General features: G+C 47.3%; 2 protein-coding genes across 4 annotated transcripts in view; both read left to right on the top strand.

The window, feature by feature from the left end:
* The first annotated feature begins 1,116 nt into the window (after window positions 1–1,116).
* On the top strand, window positions 1,117–16,577 carry HAUS1 (HAUS augmin like complex subunit 1). Its single transcript, XM_079995100.1, has 9 exons — window positions 1,117–1,244; window positions 4,740–4,914; window positions 6,454–6,589; window positions 8,210–8,344; window positions 10,108–10,231; window positions 12,265–12,330; window positions 13,861–13,932; window positions 15,159–15,206; window positions 16,284–16,577. The coding sequence occupies exons 1-9, from the start codon at window positions 1,203–1,205 to the stop codon at window positions 16,365–16,367; spliced, it is 882 nt and encodes a 293-aa protein (XP_079851226.1). The 5' UTR covers window positions 1,117–1,202; the 3' UTR covers window positions 16,368–16,577.
* A 4,689-nt stretch (window positions 16,578–21,266) lies between these two features.
* Window positions 21,267–21,697, top strand: part of ARK2N (arkadia (RNF111) N-terminal like PKA signaling regulator 2N) — a 63,436-nt gene continuing 63,005 nt past the window's right edge. Inside the window, exon 1 of one of the 3 annotated variants that reach the window (XM_079994984.1) lies at window positions 21,267–21,513. The gene's annotated coding sequence lies outside the window, so the exon portion shown is untranslated. The remainder of the gene's footprint in view (window positions 21,514–21,697) is intronic. The other 2 variants (XM_079994980.1, XM_079994983.1) reach the window with 2 other exon arrangements.

Here is a 21,697-nt window from a genome sequence, read left to right as displayed (position 1 = left end):
CACTTGATGGGTGTTTGGTGAAGGGCAAGGGGAACCATGGGGCAGGGTCCAGTATGCTCAGATTCCTGACACCAGACCTCCCCTTTCATGATGTAACCATGATGTATGAGTGATGTAGTTTTGCCAACAAAGGTCTGTATAGTTAAAGCTCTGGTTTTCCCAGTAGTGATGTATGGAAGTGAGAGCTGGACCATAAAGAAGGCTGATCACTGAAGAATGGATGCTTTTCAATTATGGCACTGGAGGAGACTCATGAGAATCCCATGGACTGCAAGAAGATCAAACCTCTCAATTCTTAAGGAAATCAGCCCTGAGTGCTCACTGGAAGGACAGATCCTGAAGCTGAGGCTCCAATACTTTGAGAAGAGAAGACTCCCTGGAAAAGACTCAACTCCCTGGAAAAGACCCTGATGTTGGGAGGGCACAAGGAGAAGGGGACGACAGAGGACAAGATGGTTGGATAGTGTTCTCGAAGCTACCAGCATGAGTTTGACTAAACTGCCGGAGGCAGTGGAAGACAGGAGTGCCTGGCGTGCTCTGGTCCGTGGGGTCACGAAGAGTCGGACACGACTAAACGACAACATGGGGATTAGCAACAAATAAAAGTTTGGGGGCTCTTTTGCTCAGGGCTTCCATCTTGTTCCACCTGGTGGCAGGTGGGAGACCTGTGGTGACCGTCTTCAATCAAGACCAAGCCTACTGGCTGCTGTTTTGCTCTGGTATTCCTGGCTGGTGTCCTTGTTTTTTGTCCAAGGGAGCTCTCAGATTTCGCCGTTAACAGCCCCCCCCCCAAATATAGTCCGGCCCCCCACAAGGTCTGAGGGACAGTGGACCGGCCCCCTGCTGAAAAAGTTTGCTGACCCCTTACTTATCTATGCAAGGGGGTGCATTTTCCCATTGACTAGCGATGCGGCTGCCTTTGCTCTTCCGCCCCTCCACCCCGGGGGCTTTTCCCGGCCCCTTCCCGGGTGAAACAAGGTCGCCTGTCCTTCCCGAAGCAGCTTCCTCCCCCCCCCCCCCTGAGCTCTGCAGCCGGGCGGAGGCGGGCAGGGAGTTACATCGCCTCCCCAGCGTGGGCTGGGCTTTGACTCATAGGCTAGGCCCCCTCCGAACTACAACTCCCAAGAGGCACCTCGCCCGGTGACGCCATCGTTCCGCGACGGGGGGAGTTGCCGAGGAAGAGCAAAAGCGGGAGGTTTGCAATGCAAGAGGAGCTGGCAGGGATGGAGGCGAAGCTGGAGAAGGTGAGCCGGTGTGGAAGCGACCCCCCCCCCTCTCTCTCTCTCCCGGGGATCTTTCCGGAGAGGAAAGCGCTTTGCAAATGGGAAGGGCGAATTGAAGAGCGAGAAGGCAGTGCTGCAGGAGATAGATAGATAGATAATACTTTATTCGGCTATAAGCCCACAAGGTAAAACAAATCAATAGATAAAATAGCATTTTACAATCTAAAATATCAGCTAAAATATTTCAACGCATAATCTCTTTCACATTATTTACAATCTCTAAATGTACCGTGTTATGGCCTTGAAGATCAAGATGGTGCATAGAGTTTACTGGATTTTTAATAGTCATGCAGCATTCCATGAAGTCTTTTATATGAAAGAACTGAAATCAGGAATCTAGCAACCTGTAATGTTCTATAAGAGTCAATGTCCTGGAGTAGAGTGCTGCAGGAGAGTAAAGGGCGAGTGGTCAGGGGAAAGCTGAGCAGACGAGTAAATTTTTACCAAGCGCCCACCTGAATGACACTGGGGTAGTGCCAGATTTACTTACAAGCTAAACAAGCTGTAGCTTAGGGCCCCACTCTCTTGTTGTTTTGTTGTTGTTGTTTAGTCGTGTCCTACTCTTCGTGACCCCCTGGACCAGAGCATGCCAGGCACTCCTGTCTTCCACTGCCTCCTGCAGTTTGGTCAAACTCATGCTGGTAGCTTCGAGAACACTGTCCAACCATCTCGTCCTCTGTCGTCCCCTTCTCCTTGTGCCCTCCATCTTTCCCAACATCAGGGTCTTTTCCAGGGAGTCTTCTCTTCTCAAAGTATTGGAGCCTCAGCTTCAGGATCTGTCCTTCCAGTGAGCACTCAGGGCTGATTTCCTTCAGAATGGAGAGGTTTGATCTTCTTGCAGTCCATGGGACTCTCAAGAGTCTCCTCCAGCACCATAATTCAAAAGCATCAATTCTTCGGCGATCAGCCTTCTTTATGGTCCTTCTTTATGGTCCCACTCTCTTGGGGCCCCCCCAAAAAAATTAAAGGAAAAAAACTGGATGTACATTTCCAAAATATAAGATGAAAAACAAATAAAATAAAACCTACATACAGCAACAGTGTTTTGTGTTGTGTAGACTCCTATGATGTAGGTAATGGGCCCCGCCTGCTAGCCTGCTCCCTAAAATATCACTGGTTTGCTCATTTCTATATATAGGGTGCCTACATTCTGCATGGACTGGCTACATGGCAACATGTTCAAATGGCTATAAATTACCATCCAGCATATATTCCACACACAAAAACAGTGACCATTTGTTGTTGACAAAGGACAGCTGGACATATAAAGGGCCCCATTACCTTCAGTAGCTTAGGGCCTCATTAAACTTAAATCTGGCCCTGCTCATAACCCTTGTCTTTACCCCTCATTACCCCTGAGTTGTGTCTTGTATTTTTAAACTCCACTTATTCTAAGCCGAGTTGCGTCCTGTGAACCATAGGAAAAGCTCTTAGGAGGTGTTTCCCAGTGACCCACTGAAACAGGTAGGATTTGTAACTGGGGACACATTGGACATACCCTTTTTCGGTAGCTGCAATGCACAAATAGCCCCAAAACGGAATGTGCAATTCGCAGTGAGTTGGGAGCCACAGGAAACACTAGAAAATCCAAGGGTGTTCCTTCGGGGCTCAGGAAGCTCTCAGAAACATTGGTTGCCACAATCACTGGTTTGCTCATTTCAGTGATCCGTGCGACTGTCACCTCCAGGCTTGATTATTGTAAGTCGCTTTATGTGGGCCTGCCCTTGAAGCTGACCCAGAAACTCCAGCAGGTGCAGAATGCCGTAGCGAGGCTCCTTATGGGGTCCTTTCCGCGGGATCACATTCACCCGGTGCTTTACCAACTGCACTGGCTCCCGGTGGAGTACAGGGTCAGGTTTAAGGTGCTGGTTTTGACCTTTAAATCCCTATGCGGTCTAGGACCCACGTACCTACGGGACCGCCTCTCCTGGTATGCCCTGCGGAGGACCTTAAGGTCCACAAATGACAACACTTTGGAGGTCCCAGGTCGCAAGGTGGTTAGTTTTGTCTCAACTACGGCCAGGGCCTTTTCAGTACTGGCCCCAACTTGGTGGAACGCTCTGTCACAAGAGACTAGGGCCCTGCGGGACTTGACATCTTTCCGCAGGCCTGCAAGACAGAGCTGTTCCGCCTGGCCTTTGGTTTGGACTCAGTCTGACCCTTATGTTTCCCTCCCCTTATGGTTTTGATCTTTTAAAATGAGGCTGCATTTTAAATTGCATTTTAACCTGTATTTTAAATTGGTTTTTTCCTCTATTTTATTTTTAATGGAATTTTACTGGTCTTAGCCGCCCTGAGCCTGGCTCTGGCTGGGGAGGGCAGGGTATAAATAAAATTTATTATCATTATTATGTGGTGCCTACATTCTGCTGTTTATAATTATTAATAGTTTGCATCATTTATTTACACCTATTACTATTTCATGTTATAGCAAGTTTTTAGAGACTAGATTGAGTCTTTGTAAAGTGTGCTACTAAAGGAACTTTTGTTATTGCCAAATGCCAATGTGTTTGCATTATTAAGTTTGTTATGAGTAGAAAATCATTTTAAGTTAGAGCTTAATAATTATTTCACTTTAAATATCCTTCTTAATTGTATTTGAGTTCAACAATTACTTTCATAAAAGGCATATTTTGTTATGTGCAAATGGCTTTAGATACTTATTAGGTGCATAAATTACCATGTAGCATATATTCAACATAAAAAAGCGACAGTTTTGCGGGGACATATAAAGGGCCCCATTGCCTTCAGTGGTTTAGGGCCTCATTAAACCTAAATCCGGCCCTGCATGGGGGGAGGGCATTTCAGAGAGTAGGGGCCATCCCAGAGAAGGCCCTGCTGCCAGATGACACTCAGAAGGTTTTGTCTTTATCAGCAAGGCCTCCTCTGGTGATGTTGATGATCTACACGCCTGTATACAGGAAGATGGTCCTTTAACATCCCAGCCACCAGCAATGTTTATCCTTAGGTAAAGGTAAAGGGACCCCTGACAGTTCAGTCCAGTCGCAAATGACTCTGGGGTTGCAGCGTTCATTTCACTTTACTGGCCGAGGGAGCCGGCGTTTGTCCGCAGACAGTTTTTCCGGGTCATGTGGCCAGCATGACCAAGCCGCTTCTGGCGAAACCAGAGCAGCGCACGGAAACGCCATTTACCTTCCCACCGGAGCAGTACCTATTTATCTCCTTGCACTTTGACATGCTTTCGAACTGCTAGGCTAGGTTGGCAGGAGCTGGGACAGAGCAACGGGAGCTCATCCTGTTGTGGGGATTCGAACCGCCGACCTTCTGATCGGCAAGTCCTAGGCTCTGTGGTTTAACCCACAGCGTCACCCACATCCCATGTTTATCCTTACAGTATGATATTATAATAATTAAATAACTGCAGCATATTTTATAATGATGAAAGGCGCTAAATAACAACAACAGTAATTGGTTTCTTTCCGCTTTTCCCATTAGGTTGCTTCGTGGCTGAAGAAGACCTTTGGGGATCAGCCCATCCCTCCGTACGAAGCCGATGCACGGACAGTGGATATTTTGTACGAACTGGCAGAGTGCAATGAGTCCAGGGATGGGGACGTCCGCCTGTTAATCGAGGACATGAAGCAGAAAGCGGTAGAGTACGAATCTGACGGTGAGACTGAAAACTTAAATTCGAAGTTGCGGCGGGTAGGTGTCTCTTAAAACACACGCTTTAGTACAGGGGTCAGCAAACTTTTTCAGCAGGGGGCCGGTCCACTGTCCCTCAGACCTTGTGGGGGGCTGGACTATATTTTATATATATATAAAAAAGGATGCAAGAGCACCACGAGCCCTGGTGGCTGCTTACCTGTGCCTTGCAAGCGGCAGGGGCTAGCAGCGGCGGAGGGACGATGAGTGGCCCTCGAAAGGGCTCCGGAGAGGGGCTGCTTAAAATGGCAGCCACTCGAGTGCTGCTGCTGCTGCTGCTGGCACCAACAAAACCCAGCCCCCTTCCTCCTCTAGGCAGGTCACGGAGAAGCCAGGAGGAGGGAGGGAGGAGGCGGCGGCGCCGCCGTGGGAGGGAGAGGGAAAGAATGTGTGCGCTGGCGATCCATGCAGCGATTCCCTGACCATCCACGGGCCGGATTCAGAAGGCAGTTGGGCCTGTTCCAGCCCGTGGGTCTTAGTTTGCCTACCCATGCTTTAGAATAACAACAACAACAATTTATTATTTATACCCCGCCCATCTGGCTGGGTTTCCCCAGCCACTCTGGGCGGCTTCCAGCAGAACACTAAAATACAATAACCTCTCTCCTCCTTATTATAGTTCTTTAAAACTGTACGCCAGGGATGGCCAACTCTCCTCAGTCCCAGCCAGCGTGTCCCAAAGATTGGGGACTATAGGAGTTTGGAGTTGCAACAACATCTTCAGGGCACTATATTGTTTATTCCTGTTGCACACAACAACTGTCTTAGGTGTAGTTTCTCCTCCAGTCAAGGCACCAATTTTCGAACTACAGTGGTGCCCCACAAGACGAATGCCTCGCAAGACGGAAAACCCGCTAGACAAAAGGGTTTTCCGTTTTGGAGGTGCTTCGCAAAACGAATTTCCTATGGGCTTGCTTTGCAAGATGAAAATGTCTTGCGAGTTCCTTTTTTCCTTTCCCTCCCTTTTTCTAAGCCGCTAAGCTGCTTATCAGCTGACCCGCTAAGCCGCTTATCAGCTGATCCGCTAAGCCGCTTAACAGCTGATCCACTAAGCCGCTTATCAGCTGATCCGCTAAACCGCTAAGCCGCTTGACAGCTGATCCGCTAAGCCGCTTATCAGCTGTTCCTCTAAGCCCCTAAGCCGCTTATCAGCTGATCCGCTAAGCCCCTAAGCCGCTTGACAGCTGATCCACTAAGCCGCTTATCAGCTGATCCGTTAAACCGCTAAGCCGCTTGACAGCTGATCCACTAAGCCGCTTATCAGCTGATCTGCTAAGCCGCTAAGCCGCTTATCAGCTGATCTGCTAAGCCCCTAAGCCGCTAATAGCGCTAAGCCGCTAAGCCGCTAATGGGCTTGCTTCGCAAGACGAAAAAACTGCAAGACGAAGAGACTCGCGGAACGGATTCTTTTCGTCTTGCGAGGCACCACTGTACTCAGAGTTCCTCTCTTCTGTGGCCTGCTTTATCGAAATGTGTTTTTTAATATATATATATTTTCCCCCAGGCACCTACCTACAGGATCTTCTGACCGAGAGTCTGAATCTTTCTTTCAGCAACATGTCTAAGGGCAGCACCAGCTATCTGAACACATTGGTAGACACAGCTTTAGCCCTTGAAACAAAGGACACTTCCCTTGCAAGGTAATGTGTGCTTTTGGTTTTCTCTGTTATCAGATAAGCTTCTTTTGGGTGTTCAGTCTCGCGCTCGGTTTGCATGAAGAAGCGCTGCAGTTTCATGAACTTTGAGTGCCTTTTGCACCTACAGTCTTACTGAGAGAGGGATATGAGAGAGGGTTTTAAAGAGAGAATAACGTCCTGTTTTTGTTTGAATGGTTTGTCTGTTTTTACAATCGGAATTGTTTTAACCTGTGTTTATATCATATAGTTGCAATCAGCAACCTGGGAGCTTACAGTGAAGGGAGGATAAGAAATTCTAAAAATAAACAGAACAAATAAATGTTATACTACTCTGGAATGGGTTGTTTATACAAGTAGTTCAAGGCTGCAATTATAAATATACTTACAGTGGTGCCCCGCAAGACGAATGCCTCGCAAGATGGAAAACTCGCTATACGAAAGAGTTTTCCGTTTTGGAGGTGCTTCGCAAAATGAATTTCCTATGGGCTTGCTTCGCAAGACGAAAATGTCTTGCGAGTTCCTGCGGGTTCCCCCCCCCCTTTTCTAAGCCGATAAGCCGCTAAAAGCCGCTAAACGCCGCTAAACCGCTAATAGCGCTAATCCGCTAATCCGTCAATGGGCTTGCTTCGCAAGACGAAAAAACCGCTAGACGAAGAGACTCGCGGAACGGATTCTTTTCGTCCTGCGAGGCACCACTGTACTAGGGTGTAAGCCTCATTCAACCTTCCTGTGAATTAACTTTTCACAGACAGTGTGCTTTCATGAATGGATGGTCCAAAAAAAAACCCCCTTAAATCCTTAAAAAAATATTTTGTGTGTGTCATGTTTTGTTAATGAAAACTCATTCACCTGTTGGTGTAATGAATTTGTTTAATAAATAAAATCTGTTAATTGTGTATTTAATTGTATCTATTTAATTAAATATATTGTGTATATTAAATAATATTGAATACAGTCATACCTCGGGTTGAATGTGCTTCAGGTTGAGCGCTTTCGGGATGCGCTCCGTGGCAACCTGGAAGTAACGGAGTGCGTTACTTCCGGGTTTCGCCGCTCGCGCATGCGCAGACGCTCAAAATGACGTCACGCGCATGCGCGGAAGCGGCAAAACGAGACCTGCGCGCACACAGGCACACTGTCGTCTTACGTTCTATTCAGGATGCGAATGGGGCTCCGGAACGGATCCCATTCGCATCCCGAGGTACCACTGTATTAATTTACGATATGAAAATTTAATTTATTGTGCGGCCCATGAGTTCTGTGTTGCCATACTCTAGAGGGTCTTATTAGCAGTTTGTGTGAATGAGCCAAAAAGGTAAGTGGAGAGAGGGCCACAGCTTTGTGGAAGAGCATCTCCTTTGCATGCATAGGTTCCTGAGTTCAGTCCTCACCACTTCCAGGTAGGGCTGTGAATGTACGCAGCCAGGACTCATGCAGAGCTGCTGCCCATTTGTGTAGACAACCCTGATCTAGATGGGTCCAATCGCAGCTTGCCAAATCCTTCCTTGGTGGCTGGTAGCTGAGCTTCTCCTTGCAGCCCTGAAGTCCTGATACTGTTTGTTTGGTTGTTGTTGGTTTTTGTTTTTTTTTTGTTTTTAAATTGTCATTACCAATTGTTTCTAGCTTCATTCCTGCCATCAATGATTTGACTTCAGAGCTGGACGCCGCAGATTCCAAAAACAAAGAGATGGAGCTGGAACTGAGCACTTTGAGGAAAAAGCTCACCTCGGCGCTGGTCCTGGAAAAGCGGCTTCAAGAGTAAGAGCTGGACAGAAGTTTCCTTTATGCTTAAATTTTCTCCAGTGAGCTCAGCAGCTTCAGTAGGGTTGCGGACACACTGGCAGCCAGCCAGTTAACAGGGTGTTTTTTTTTAACTGTTAGCAGTTGAATTGTATCATGTGCCTTTTGATCTTACGGCTTCTCCTCCTCCTCCTCCTCCTCCCTCTATATTTATTTATACCCCACCCTTCCCCCCTGAAGGTGGCTTGCAGATAAAATAAGAACAGCTAAAAACTTAGGGGGAAAACCATTACAAAGCAATTAAGCATTAATAGAATGAAAACTGTACAGTCGTACCTTGGATCTCGAATGCCTTGGCTCCCGAAGAAATTGGCTCCCGAACGATCGAAACCCGGAAGTGAGTGTTCCGGTTTTTGAATGTTCTTTTGGAACCCGAACGTTTGATGGGGCTTCCGCGGCTTCTGATTGGCTGCAGGAGCTTCCTGCAGCCAATCAGAAGACTCATTTTGGTTTTTGAAATTTTTGGAAATCGAACGGACTTCCTGAACAGATTCTGTTCGACTTCCAAGGTATGACTGTAGATAGATAGATAGATGTAGATTGATATATTCTATTAAAAGCATACAGATAATAGCCACAAAACAGCATGCAAAGTGCATTGTGGGCCATTGTGATTCAGGCCTGATTTCCAACAACAACAGAGCCACAAACATCAGTCACCATCATTACATGCACCTTAGACTTAAACATAGGTAAATGTTAAAAAAGGTAAAGGGTCTTAAACATATATCTTTATTAACCTATAACATAATATAGTGGTACCTCGGGTTACAAACGCTTCAGGTTACAGACTCCGCTAGCCCAGAAATAGTACCTCGGGTTAGGAACTTTGCTTCAGGATGAGAACAGAAATTGTGCTCCGGCGGCACGGCAGCAGGAGGAGGCCCCATTAGCTAAAGTGGTGCTTCAGGTTAAGAGCAGTTTCAGGTTAAGAACAGACCTCTGGAACGAATTAAGTACTTAACCCGAGGTACCACTGTAGAAGCCCTGCAGATGTCCACACAAAATTGATGTGTATATGAAAAAAGTTCAAACGTAGCTGGGACTGTTAGGTGCACAGATCGTTGTTTTTAATGGACAGTGGGTATTTATCCTTCCAGGGTCTTAAGTCTAAGCTTCTTAGCAACCACAGGGAATCGCTAGGTCCACTTCTGTTGACTTGCTGTTAACCTCCATACTGTAGGATTAAAAGTTCACGAACATTTACAAATGGTTTTACATTTGGCCAGTAAACCTGAGGTCTCCCCACCACTGCCTTCAGGGAAAATATTCCATATTGCAGTCTTTGTTGTGCCTCTGCAAATCCCAGTCTCACGGCAGGCAGGTTTGCCAAGGAACGTTTGGGTCTTTTACTTGAATTTTGTAAACTGCATTGGAAATGTCAGCTGCTATAGCGTGAGCCTTTATTTTCCCTTTTCCTTTTCGCCTTACGATAGAGAAGCCCTCCTTATTGCAAACCTGCACATGCTGTGTGATCCTGATGACTCAGCTAACCACAATCCGAATACTGTGGGACATTTGGGGGTTGGGTAGGGTTCACCTCAGGGTTGTAGATTCCAGATCCTACTAGCCCTGTTCGATGGAAGTTGTACATGATGTTTCTTGAGCTGTTCTGGGAGCAGGCAAGCAGTTTGCTTTCTGGCCTCCTTGGAGATGATGTAGTCATTTAGCAAAGCATTTCTGCCACTGATAAGAAGTCTTTGCTGTTTTTGTTCTTGTAGTGACCTTAAGAAAACCGAAGAACTACTGGTAGTGGAAAAAGCGAAAGCTGATAACCGGACCCAGAACATGAAGTTCCTGAAGGACAAAGTGGAAGATTTCAAATTCAGAATTAAGGCAGCAGAGGTTAACACAAAGAACCCTTTATTGCTGTTGCTGTAGGGGAGGCTCATTGAAATGGGAAGCTTGTTTTTACTAATGCTTTCCATAGTGCTATCTTTGCAGCTTTGCAGAGTGGCATAATAAAAGCCCCTGCCCCAATGAGCTTGCAATCTAAATTTGACAGAGCGGGGAGGAGGAATGACTGCCTCTGAAGACTGTTCAGAAGCTCCACCTGGTGCAGAATTTGGAGGCTGTTTAGCTCACCAGGTTTAGCAAGACGGTTTGAGCATGTAATGCTAATCCTGGTCTGACGGCACCGGCTGCCAATTAGCTTCTGGGCCCCATACAAAATAATGTTTTTGACCTATAAAGCCTTAGACGGCTCAGGACTGCAATACCTCAAAGAATGCTTCTCCCCATATAAACCCTGAGATCATCCTCTGAGTTCTTTCTGTGTGTACCTCCTGCATTTGAGGTCCGGAGGGTGGTAGCATGAGAAGGGGCCTTTTCTGCAGTGGCTGCCTGTCAGTGGCTCCCTTCCCAGGGAGAATGGTCTGGTGCCTTCCTTATACAGTGGTACCTTGGGTTAAGAACTTAATTCGTTCTGGAGGTCCGTTCTTAACCTGAAACTGTTCTTAACCTGAAGCACCACTTTAGCTAATGGGGCCTCCCACTGCTGCCGTGTTGCCGGAGCACGATTTCTGTTCTCATCTTGAAGCAAAGTTCTGGGTTAGCGGAGTCTGTAACCTGGAGCGTCTGTAACCTGGAGCGTCTGTAGCCCAAGGTACCACTGTACTCTTGAACCAGGCCTCGCAGGGCTGATTAAAATTCTACTGTCTTTTAAATGTGTTGGGGAGGGGGTTATTGTTTTGTTGTTTTCATTTTAACTATTTATTCGTGCTTGTACAGTGTACAGTGGTACCTTGTATAGTGGTACATCTGGATGCGAACGGGATCCATTCCGGAGCCCCGTTTGCATCCTTAGTAGAACGTAACATGCGTGTGCAGGTCGCGTTTTACCGCTTCCGTGCATGCGCGTGATGTCATTTTGAGTGTTTGCGCATGCGCGAGCGCCGAAACCCGGAAGTAACGCTTCCAGGTCGCCACGGAGCGTAATCTGAAAACGCTCAACCTGAAGCATATTTAACCCGAGGTATGACTGTATTCTATCTTCTGAACCACTCTGAGATCTTGTGATGAAGGGTGGTACAATCATACCTTGGTTCCCATACGCCTTGGTACTCTGACGTTTTGGCTCCCGAACGCTGCAAACCCGGAAGTGAGTGTTCCGGTTTGCGAACGTTCTTTGGAACCCAAACGGCTGACGGGGCTTCCATGGCTTCCAGTTGGCTGCGGGAGCATCCTGCAGCCAACTGGAAGAAGAAGAAGAGTTTGGATTTGATATCCCGCCTTTCACTCCCTTTAAGGAGTTTCAAAGCGGCTAACCTTCTCCTTTCCCTTCCTCCCCCACAACAAACACTCTGTGAGGTGAGTGAGGCTGAGAGACTTCAAAGAAGTGTGACTGGCCCAAGGTCACCCAGCAGCTGCATGTGGAGGAGCGGGGAAGCGAACCCAGTTCACCAGATTACGAGACTACCGCTCTTAACCACTATACTACACTAGCTGCGCCTTGGTTTCCGAACGTTTTGGAAGTCAAACAGACTTCCGGAATGGATTCCATTTGACTTCCGAGGTACCACTGTATATCAATTTAATAAATAATAAAATGATGATAATTTAGCTCAGTGGGGGAGCGCCTGGCTTCCATGTGAAAGGTCTCAAATTCAACCCCTGGCACGTCCAAGTAGGACTGTGAAAGTCTCCTGTCAGTGTAGACTATACTGAATTAGGAGGACCAACAGTCTGACTCTGTGCAAAGCATATGTTTGCGAAGCAGAATGGCATTTTTGCTATTTTTAATGATATGGGAACTAGCAAGATGACTTTTTCATCTCTGTCTTTTTCTTGAGGGTAATCCTACAATGCATACCGTCTGTTAAACAGAAGTCGTCGCTTGCCCTCTTATCCTGGGTTTAATGCTTTGTATCTCTTGGCAGGAACAGTTATCTATGTGTGGGATGGATGGTTCACTGACTCACGAGTCTCTGGTGAATCTCTCAGAGGTGGGTGTTCCGCCTTGCATGTTGACGGTGTTTGAAAATGACACATGCTGGTTGGCATTCACCCTGGATGATAGGGAGGAAATGCCATTTACCCAGATGAGACAGTTGGCTGTGAGCTTGCTAGAGATTGTGAGATCAGCTCGAAATGCCTCTGTGATGCGTGTTTCAGAGAATGCAGAGAGATTCGCATTTTACATCAAAGGGCGGGCCCCTAGTGCTAACTGAAATACTGCGAGAGAGAAATAATAATAATAATACAGTGGTGCCTCGCAAGACGAAAAGAATCCGTTCCGCGATTCTCTTCGTCTAGCGGTTTTTTCGTCTTGCGAAGCAAGCCCATTGACGGATTAGCGCTATTAGCGGCTTAGCGGCTTTTAGCTGCTTAGCGGCTTAGCGGATCAGCTGATAAGCGGCTTATCGGCTTAGAAAAAGGGGGGGGGAAAGGAAAAAAAAGTCGGAAAAACTCGCAAGACATTTTCGTCTTGCGAAGCAAGCCCATAGGGAAATTCGTTTTGCGAAGCGCCTCTAAAACGGAAAACCCTTTCGTCTAGCGGGTTTTCCGTCTTGTGAGGTGTTCGTCTTGCGGGGCACCACTGTAACTTATTATTTATACCCCGCCCATCTGGGTTCTTGACGCACAAGCTATGAAAGATACAAACAAAAATAGGGTGTTTTGTATTGGGGGGTGGGAAGCCATAGGCTGTAATTGTAAATAATAATAATACTGTCGTCAACATCTTCATTCATTCATTCCCTGCCCATCTGGCTGGGTTTCCCCAGCCATTCCGGGCGTCTCCTATTCCCATTTCATCTAATTTCTTCTGCCTGGCCTCCACCCCTCCTGCAATTTCAATACAGATTAAGACAGGGGATTTTGGCCACTTAGATGTTGCTAGACTACATTTCTCACCAGCCCTGATCAGAAACTCTGAACCAAACTCTCCAGGCCATTCTTCCCAAAATATGGAAATTAAGTGTGTAGATAAAAAAAAGAAAACGGTAAAGGACCCCTGACAGTTCAGTCCAGTCGCGAACGACTCTGGGGTTCCGGCGCTCATCTCGCTTTACTGGCCGAGGGAGCCGACATTTGTCCGCAGACAATGGGTCATGTGGCCAGCGTGACTAAGCCGCTTGTGCCGAACCAGAGCAGTGCACGGAAATGCCGTTTATCTTCCCACCGCAGCGGTACCTATTTATCTACTTGCACTCTGATGTGCTTTGGAACTGCTAGGTTGGCAGGAGCAGGGACCGAGCAACGGGAGCTCACCCCGTTGTGGGGATTCGAACCGCCGACCTTCTGATCGGCAAGCCCTAGGCTCAGTAGTTTGGACCCGCGCCCTGTGTGTAGATAGGCATGTATATTTTGCAGATGGCTTTGAAGTGTCGTTTATTGCAGATCGTGAGGCTAAAAAGCACCCACCCAAACCTTGTCTTTCTTTCTTTCTTTCTTTCTTTCTTTCTTTCTTTCTTTCTGGTGGGAGAAAGATGGAGTCACTGTGTGAATGGTTTGTTTTGTGTTTCCATCCACAGAATCTAGCGGAATTAAAGAAGCAGGCGGTACCTTTGAAGAAGAAACTGGAGTCGTATCTGGACCTGACCCCTGTAATCTCCCGTACCCCATTTCTCTTAGAACTGTAGAATCCTAGAATTGTAGCTCAACTTCCAGCAGACTTCCCCAATATGGTGCCAATTGTCAAGGATGCTGGCTGCTGCGGCCCAAAACGCCAGGAAAGCACCAGATTGCCCAAGAGCTAGTTTAAAATATTGGCATGCATCCCTTGGCTCAGTATGCTTTTGGAAGTTTGGCCTGACATGAGGGTTATGGGTTAGCAGACATGAGAAAGGAGCTTAAAACATGATTGCAGAGCTTTCTTTGCTGCCAAAGCTATAGAATTGCTATTATTTCTACAACACTTGCACATACTGTATTTTTCACTCTATAGGACGCACCGGACCATAGGAGGGGGAGAACAGGAAAAAAAAATTCTCCCCCTCTCTGCTCAGCGCCCCTTCAGCGAAGCGGCAGGAGAAACGGAGCCCCTTCCATTTCTCCTACTGCTTCACTGAAGGAGCGCTACGCAGAGAGGGAAAACTGTGCAGCGCCTCTCCAGCAAAGCAAAGCCTGGAGAGCAAGAGGGATCGGTGTGCACGACCCCTCTCGCTCTCCAGGCTTCAGGCGGCTATCCACAAGCCTTCGGAGCACAGCGGGAACTCCTGCTGCGCTCCGGGGGCTTCAGGCGGCTTCAGAAAAAGCAACACGAAGCCTCCGGAGCACGGGGGGAGCTCTCCCTCTGTGCTTCGGAGGCTTCGCGTTGCTATCGCTGAAGCCAAGCAGCCTGCATTCGCTCCATAAGACGCACACACATTTCCCCTTAATTTTTGAAGGGGAAAAAGTGTGTTTTATAGAGTGAAAAATACGGTATATGCATGCTATTATGCTTGTTTTTAAATAAATAAATGTCTGTAAATGTTGCTCCAGTTAACAGTTGCAGCCCTTCTGATGGTCATTTGCAGACATAAGTGGCAAGGAAGGAAGGTGGGTAGGGTTGTTTGAGGGGTCAAGAAACCTTCAGATTGCTGCTGGACACTGAAGTATCTTTGTTCCAAACTCACTCTTCTTCATTGCCTATCTGTCTACATTTCATAGAATGATTTCTGATGGCGCTGGAGTGTGTGCTGAACAAATGCACTTTAAAAACTCTCTTTTTAAAGTTTTTTTTTGGGGGGCAGCAATACCTCCATAGACCTTTTGCTTGATTTCAAAAATTCAGACGGGAGCGTGGAAAACCCCTACATCTGCCTAAATGTCTTTCTACTGCTCTTTTCAGAGTCCTTCTCTCGCACGAGTGAAGATCGAAGAAGCAAAGAGGGAGCTGGTAGGTGCTTTTGTTGGTATTAATATGTTCTCTTAGTTGTACTGGTGGACAGGCTGGTCTTCTGGGCTATTTTGGTGCATTTTTCTTGTTCGGGGATATTTTGGAGGGGTGGGCCAGACCTCTTCTGTCCTAAAGGCAGCAGGAGAAATTGCACAACCCAAAAATGCTCAGCCTGAAGCGTATTCATCCCGAGGTATGACTGTAAAGGGTAAAGAGACCCCTGACCATTAGGTTCAGTCGTGGCCGACTCTGGGGTTGCAGTGCTCATCTCGCTTTATTGGCCGAGGGAGCCGGTGTACAGCTTCCGGGTCATGTGGCCACCATGACTAAGCCGCTTCTGGCGAACCAGAGCAGAGCACGGAAATGCCATTTATCTTCCGCCGGAGCGATACCTATTTATCTACTTGCACTTTGACGTGCTTTCAAACTGCTAGGTTAGCAGGAGCAGGAACCGAGCAACGGGAGCTCACCCCATCACAGGGATTCGAACCGCCGACCTTCTGATCGGCAAGCCCAGGCTCTGTGGTTTTAACCCACATCGCCACCCGCGTCCCTTTCACACTTATTTCTTACTTGCTAAATTTATAACCCACCTTTTTCTCCAGGAAGCTCGAGGTGGCGTACATGGTTCTCCCCCTCCTCATTTAATCCCCACAAAAACCCTATAAGGTGTTGTGGACTAGATCATCCCTGACCAGTGGCCATGCTGCGTGGAGATTATAGTTCCACAACATCTAAAATCTTTTCATTCTGACCTATTTTGTTTCATCACAACATTGGCTTGACCGTACTGTCTCTGTTAAGGGTTTTGAATGTCGGAGCATTTTCTATTGTATTGTTGGTTGGTGTTTGCTTTGTGTATCGTGTTTGCCACTTTGCGAAAACATGCTCTTAAAAAGCAGGATATAAATCTATTGGATTAATAATGCCTGTCATCCCAATTTCCTTTTTGGTTGGTTTCAGCTTGTGGGAAGCATCTGTATGGTACGTTGCCATGCCATTCCATGTTTGTGTGTTGGGGAGGGTGTCTTAACTCTCATCCAAATATTAGTGCTGACTTTTCTCTTCTTTTCCTAGGAAGCTCTTGAGGCTGAGGTTTCAGCAAAGGTGGATATGACAGCACTTTCGGTCCCTTTATCTACCAAACGTCACTTTTCCTAATTACCTTGGTGCAGAAACAAAAGGGCAGTTCTATATTGTAAATTCTGTGGCTCTTAGTATATCTTTCTTATGTTCATGTGGCCTTTGTTCTCTCTCCTTCACTTCCCTTTCTCTGCCTTTTTTTATTTTAAAAAATGTACAGCTTCATGTTTTGCATACATTTCTTTCTATTTCCCCCATGAGAATGAACAATAAAACAGTGTTTCTGAACCATCCTTTACAATCAACATGTGTAGCAATCTGATTTGACTGCTGCCCTCCAGGCGGTACTCTTATTGTATAAAGGAGCAGAAACCATTCAAGGTTTGATTACCTTTAGGAAGCTGACCTGGAAAATCCGAAACCAGTGTGATCAAGCTTTCCAAAAAAACCGGGGTAAATTTATACCATACTTGAAAGACAATTGTAAACATTTAACAACACTAGCAGCATTGACTTAAGAAGACTTGTAATGTTGATGATTCTACCTTTTTACATTTTATTTAAATAATATGACAATGGTAATGGGAAAATAATATGACAATGGTAATGGGAAAAGCCTTTGACTGTGTCGACCACAGAAAACTATGGCAAGTTCTTAAAGAAATGGGAGTGTCTGATCACCTCATCTGTCTCCTGAGAAATCTCTATGTGGGACAAGAAGCTACAGTTAGAACTGGATATGGAACAACTGATTGGTTCAAAATTGGGAAAGGAGTACGGCAAGGCTGTATATTGTCTCCCTGCTTATTTAACTTATATGCAGAATTCATCATGCAAAAGGCTGGGCTGGATTTAACGCCCAGGCCGGAATTAAGATCGCCGGAAGAAATATCAACAACCTCAGATATGCAGATGACACAACCTTGATGGCAGAAAGTGAGGAGGAATTAAAGAACCTTTTAATGAGGGTGAAAGAGGAGAGCGCAAAATATGGTCTGAAGCTCAACATCAAAAAAACGAAGATCATGGCCACTGGTCCCATCACCTCCTGGCAAATAGAAGGGGAAGAAATGGAGGCAGTGAGAGATTTTACTTTCTTGGGCTCCATGATCACTGCAGATGGTGACAGCAGTCACGAAATTAAAAGACGCCTGCTCCTTGGGAGAAAGGCGATGGCAAATCTAGACATCTTAAAAAGCAGAGACATCACCTTACCAACAAAGGTCCGTATAGTAAAAGCTATGGTTTTCCCAGTAATGATGTATGGAAGTGAGAGCTGGACCATAAAGAAGGCTGATCGCCGAAGAATGGATGCTTTTGAATTATGGTGCTGGAGGAGACTCTTGAGAGTCCCATGGATTGCAACAAGATCAGACTTTTCCATTCTGAAGAAAATCAACCCTGAGTGCTCACTGGAAGGACAGATCCTACAGCTGAGGCTCTAATACTTTGGCCACCTCATGAGAAGAGAAGACTCCCTGGAAAAGACCCTGATGTTGGGAAAGATGGAGGGCACAAGGAGAAGGGGACGACAGAGGACGAGATGGCTGGACAGTGTTCTCGAAGCTACCAGCATGAGTTTGACCAAACTGCGGGAGGCAGTGGAAGACAGGAGTGCCTGGCATGCTCTGGTCCAGGGGGTCACAAAGAGTCGGACACGACTAAACAACAACAACAACAAAATCTGATAATTGAGTTGCTCCAAAGTATTGCGGGAAATTTAAATGGCAGCACTCCATTTTTGGCACACGGGCTGCCAGAAGTTGCTAGTTTTGTATACAGCTCCCTCATGTGGTGAGCCACGGAGCTGCAGGTAGCAGCCTCAGCCAATCGCCTTCAAATCCTGAGGTGAGACAGCCCACCTAGGCAGGCCATAGGCTCCTTCCGGCCAGGAGGGAGTATAAAAGGCATCATTCTCCAGCTGTGTGTTTCTTGAGCAGCGTTCTGAGGTGTTCCTGTATCCTTTAGTGCGCAATAGCTGTGGGAAAAGTCAAATTAAATGCTAGGGACCACCAGGAGAGGAACTGAAAACCAAACTGGCAGGTGTCATAATGCCACCATAATAGGAATTTATGGTGGACTACTGCACGCAGTTCTGGTCGCATTGCCCTCAAAAGGGATATTTTAGGGTTGGGAAAGGTTCAGATCAGGGCAACTGAATTTGGATGGAGCGGCTTCCCTGTGAGGAATGGTTGCAGCTTTTAGGACTTTCTTAATTTAGAGGATAGGCGAGAAAGAGGCAACATGATAGAAGTTCTATAAAACTCCATCTGGCATGGATGGAGAGAAGTTATTTCTCCCTGTCTCAAGACACTGGAACTCGTGGGCATCCTAGGAAAGTTCGGGGCAGACGAAAAGTACGCAGCGCATGGTGAAATTATGGAACAAGAGAGCAGTGATGGGTCATGGGGATCGCTTTAAAAGTGGATTAACCCATTTATGGAGGAGAGCGAGGCTGTTGATGGCAACTAGCCATCAAAGAGGCTGTGCTCTTCATGGTTGGAGGCAGCAGTTTCTGGAAAACGCCTGAGGGGAGAGCGACTCTTGTGTTCGAATCCTGATTACGTCTTTCCTTTCTGGGGTATCTGGTCGCCCACCATGAGGATAGGAGGCTGGGCTACGTGGGCGCCCTTTGGCCTGATCCAAAGTGGATCCAAAGTGATGCCAAAATTTAGAAGTGAGGCACTCCCACAACTCACACACACATATATAATTTTATTCGTATTACTATTATTTATTAAATTTCTATACGTCCTTTCATCCAGGAATCACAGGGCGTTTTGCAATGTAAAAACACGAAAATGCTTAGTAAAGTAAAAAAAACCGTACTTTCAAGCTGAAAAGGTCATAGATACACACACACACACACACACGTGCATGTATGTATGTATACCTGAGTGTAGGTACTATCTTAGGTTAATTGATTGTAAGATGCTCCAGGAGCCTTCCTGGTACCTGATGCTCTAAATCAGGCTTCCAGACTGGATTATTGCAACTCGCTCTACGTGGAGCTGCCCTTGAGACTGACCCAGAAACTCCAGCGGGTGCAGAATGCTGCAGCGAGACTCCTTACGGGGTCTTCGCTGCGAGATCACATTCACCCGGTGCTATACCAGCTGCACTGGCTCCCGGTGGAGTACAGGATCAGGTTTAAGGTGCTGGTTTTAACCTTCAAAGCCCTATACGGCCTAGGACCCTCGTACCTACGGGACCGCCTCTCCTGGTATGTCCCACAGAGGACCTTACGGTCTTCAAATAAAAACATCTTGAAGGTCCCAGGCCACAGAGAAGTTAGGCTGGCCTCAACCAGAGCCAGGGCCTTTTCAGTACTGGCCCCGATCTGGTGGAACGCTCTGTCACAAGGGACTAGGGCCCTGCGGGACTTGACATCTTTCCGCAGGGCCTGCAAAACAGGCCTGTTCCACCAGGCCTTTGGCCAGGGCACAGCCTGACTCCCTCCCTTGGCAATCTTCGCAGAGCTCTGGCCCAATGGTGGCCAGTGGCTTGAATTTAATTAATTTTACAATGAATAAGTGGCGTAGCGTGGGGGGTGCAGGGGGGGTCGGCTGCACCGGGCACAACATCTGAGGGTTAGGGTTAGGGGGCGCATATCCACGGGTTAGGGGGCGCAAATCCACGGGTTAGGGGGCGCAAATTACTTGCCTTGCCCCGGGTGCTGACAGCCCACGCTACGCCACTGCAATGAATGATTTTAGAGTGTTGTTTGTGCTGTACATTTGTACTGTTTTATTGTTGTTAGCCGCCCTGAGCCTGGCTTCGGCTGGGGAGGGCGGGATATAAATAAAATTTATTATTATTATTATTCCTCAGCCTCGGCCCTCTAGATGTTTTTGAGACTACAATTCCCATCATCCCTGACCACTGGCCCTGCTAGCTAGGGATCATGGGAGTTGTAGGCCAAAAAAACATCTGGAGGGCCAAGGTTGAGGAAGCCTGCTCTAAATAGTATGTCTTTTTTTTGTGTTTTTATTTTGGCATTTTTTGTGTGGTCAACCCCGTGACCTTCGGAGGAAGGGCAGTATATAAATTAATAAAAGAAGAATGTGTATATGAATATAAACATGCGTATAGACACAGGTGCAGACACATTTCTGGGTCTTCATATATGGGGTTTGTTTAGTTTGCCTGTTTTGTTTCTTTGCAGGTCAATTTGTGTTGCGAGGAGAAAAGTGGCTGCTAAATTTAATAACATATATAACATTGCGAGCAAATTTATTGCATTATTTGCTTGTTATAATGATAAATATCCCAGTCATCATAAAATCATATACATACCGGGAAAGGGGGGAGGGAAATTTGGAATCCAAAGGGCGTAAAATTATTATTATTATTATTTTTCTTCTATTGTAATCTGTATTGCATATTAAAGGGGGGAACTCGCGGAAGGGAACAGGTTGATTTTAGGGGATGGGAAAATATTTTTAAAATTGAGTCAATGATAATGAGTTTAAATTTGGGATAAGAATTTGTTGAAATTTTTTTTGTTTATTTGTAAGAATTGGAATACAGGAGGGGGAGGGGAGGGGAAGTCCTGAAAAGATGTTATTGGGGAAAAGATTGTATGGAAAATCTTAATAAATATCATTTAAAAAATAATAATCATATACATATGTGTAGGTATAGATACATGCATTCCCCCCCATTTGCAGACCCTTGTGATTAATGTTCGGTGTGCTTTTGTAACTTTTGACGTGCGTTATCTTAGTATTTCATTTCATTTGTGTTGCGATTAGCAATGAACCTTTCGACTCCTGTCAGCGGCCGTTGGGAAAAGCGCGCCAATTTCGCCCTCCCTGAGGGAAACCCGCGAGGGGCTCCGCCGCCGCTGCGTTTTCCCGCCCAATGCGCGCGCGCCCCCGGGAGCCGCTAGGCGGCGCTGCCGCGGCGCGCGCGCCCTCGCGTCAGCCGCTCTTCCCCGCCTCCTCCCTCTTCCCCTTTCCCCCCTCCGTCGACGAAGCCGCCGCCGCCGCCGCCGGAAGTGACGCCGAAGGGAGCCGGAGCCGAGGCGAGCCCAGCGGCCTCTCTCCTTCCCTCCCTGCGGTGACATTTCCGCTCCCTCCCCGCTGGGCCGAGGAGGAGGAGGAGAGGGCGAGGGCGAGGGCGAGCCGGTGGTGACGGAGGGAGGACACCCGGCCCCTCATGCTCGAGCTGCTCCCTTCCGCGGGGCCTGAGGCCGGGAGGAGCCTCGGCGGCGGCCCTGGTGGTGAGTGACCCCCTTTCCCAAGCGGCCCTCCTTGAGAATCCAGGCCCCACAGTCGAGGAGGGGGGGGGGACGACGACCCCCGCTAGCCGCCCCCTCGGAAGGCTTGGGGGGGTGGGGTTCAAGAGCGCGCACGGCGGCACGTTTTGAGGCTCTCGACCTTGGCCGGCCTCCGTTTTCGCCTTGT

This window comes from Podarcis cretensis, assembly GCF_951804945.1.
Source record: "Podarcis cretensis genome assembly, chromosome: 11".
Taxonomy (NCBI): domain Eukaryota; kingdom Metazoa; phylum Chordata; class Lepidosauria; order Squamata; family Lacertidae; genus Podarcis; species Podarcis cretensis.
This window is presented reverse-complemented; position numbering and strand designations above follow the sequence as displayed.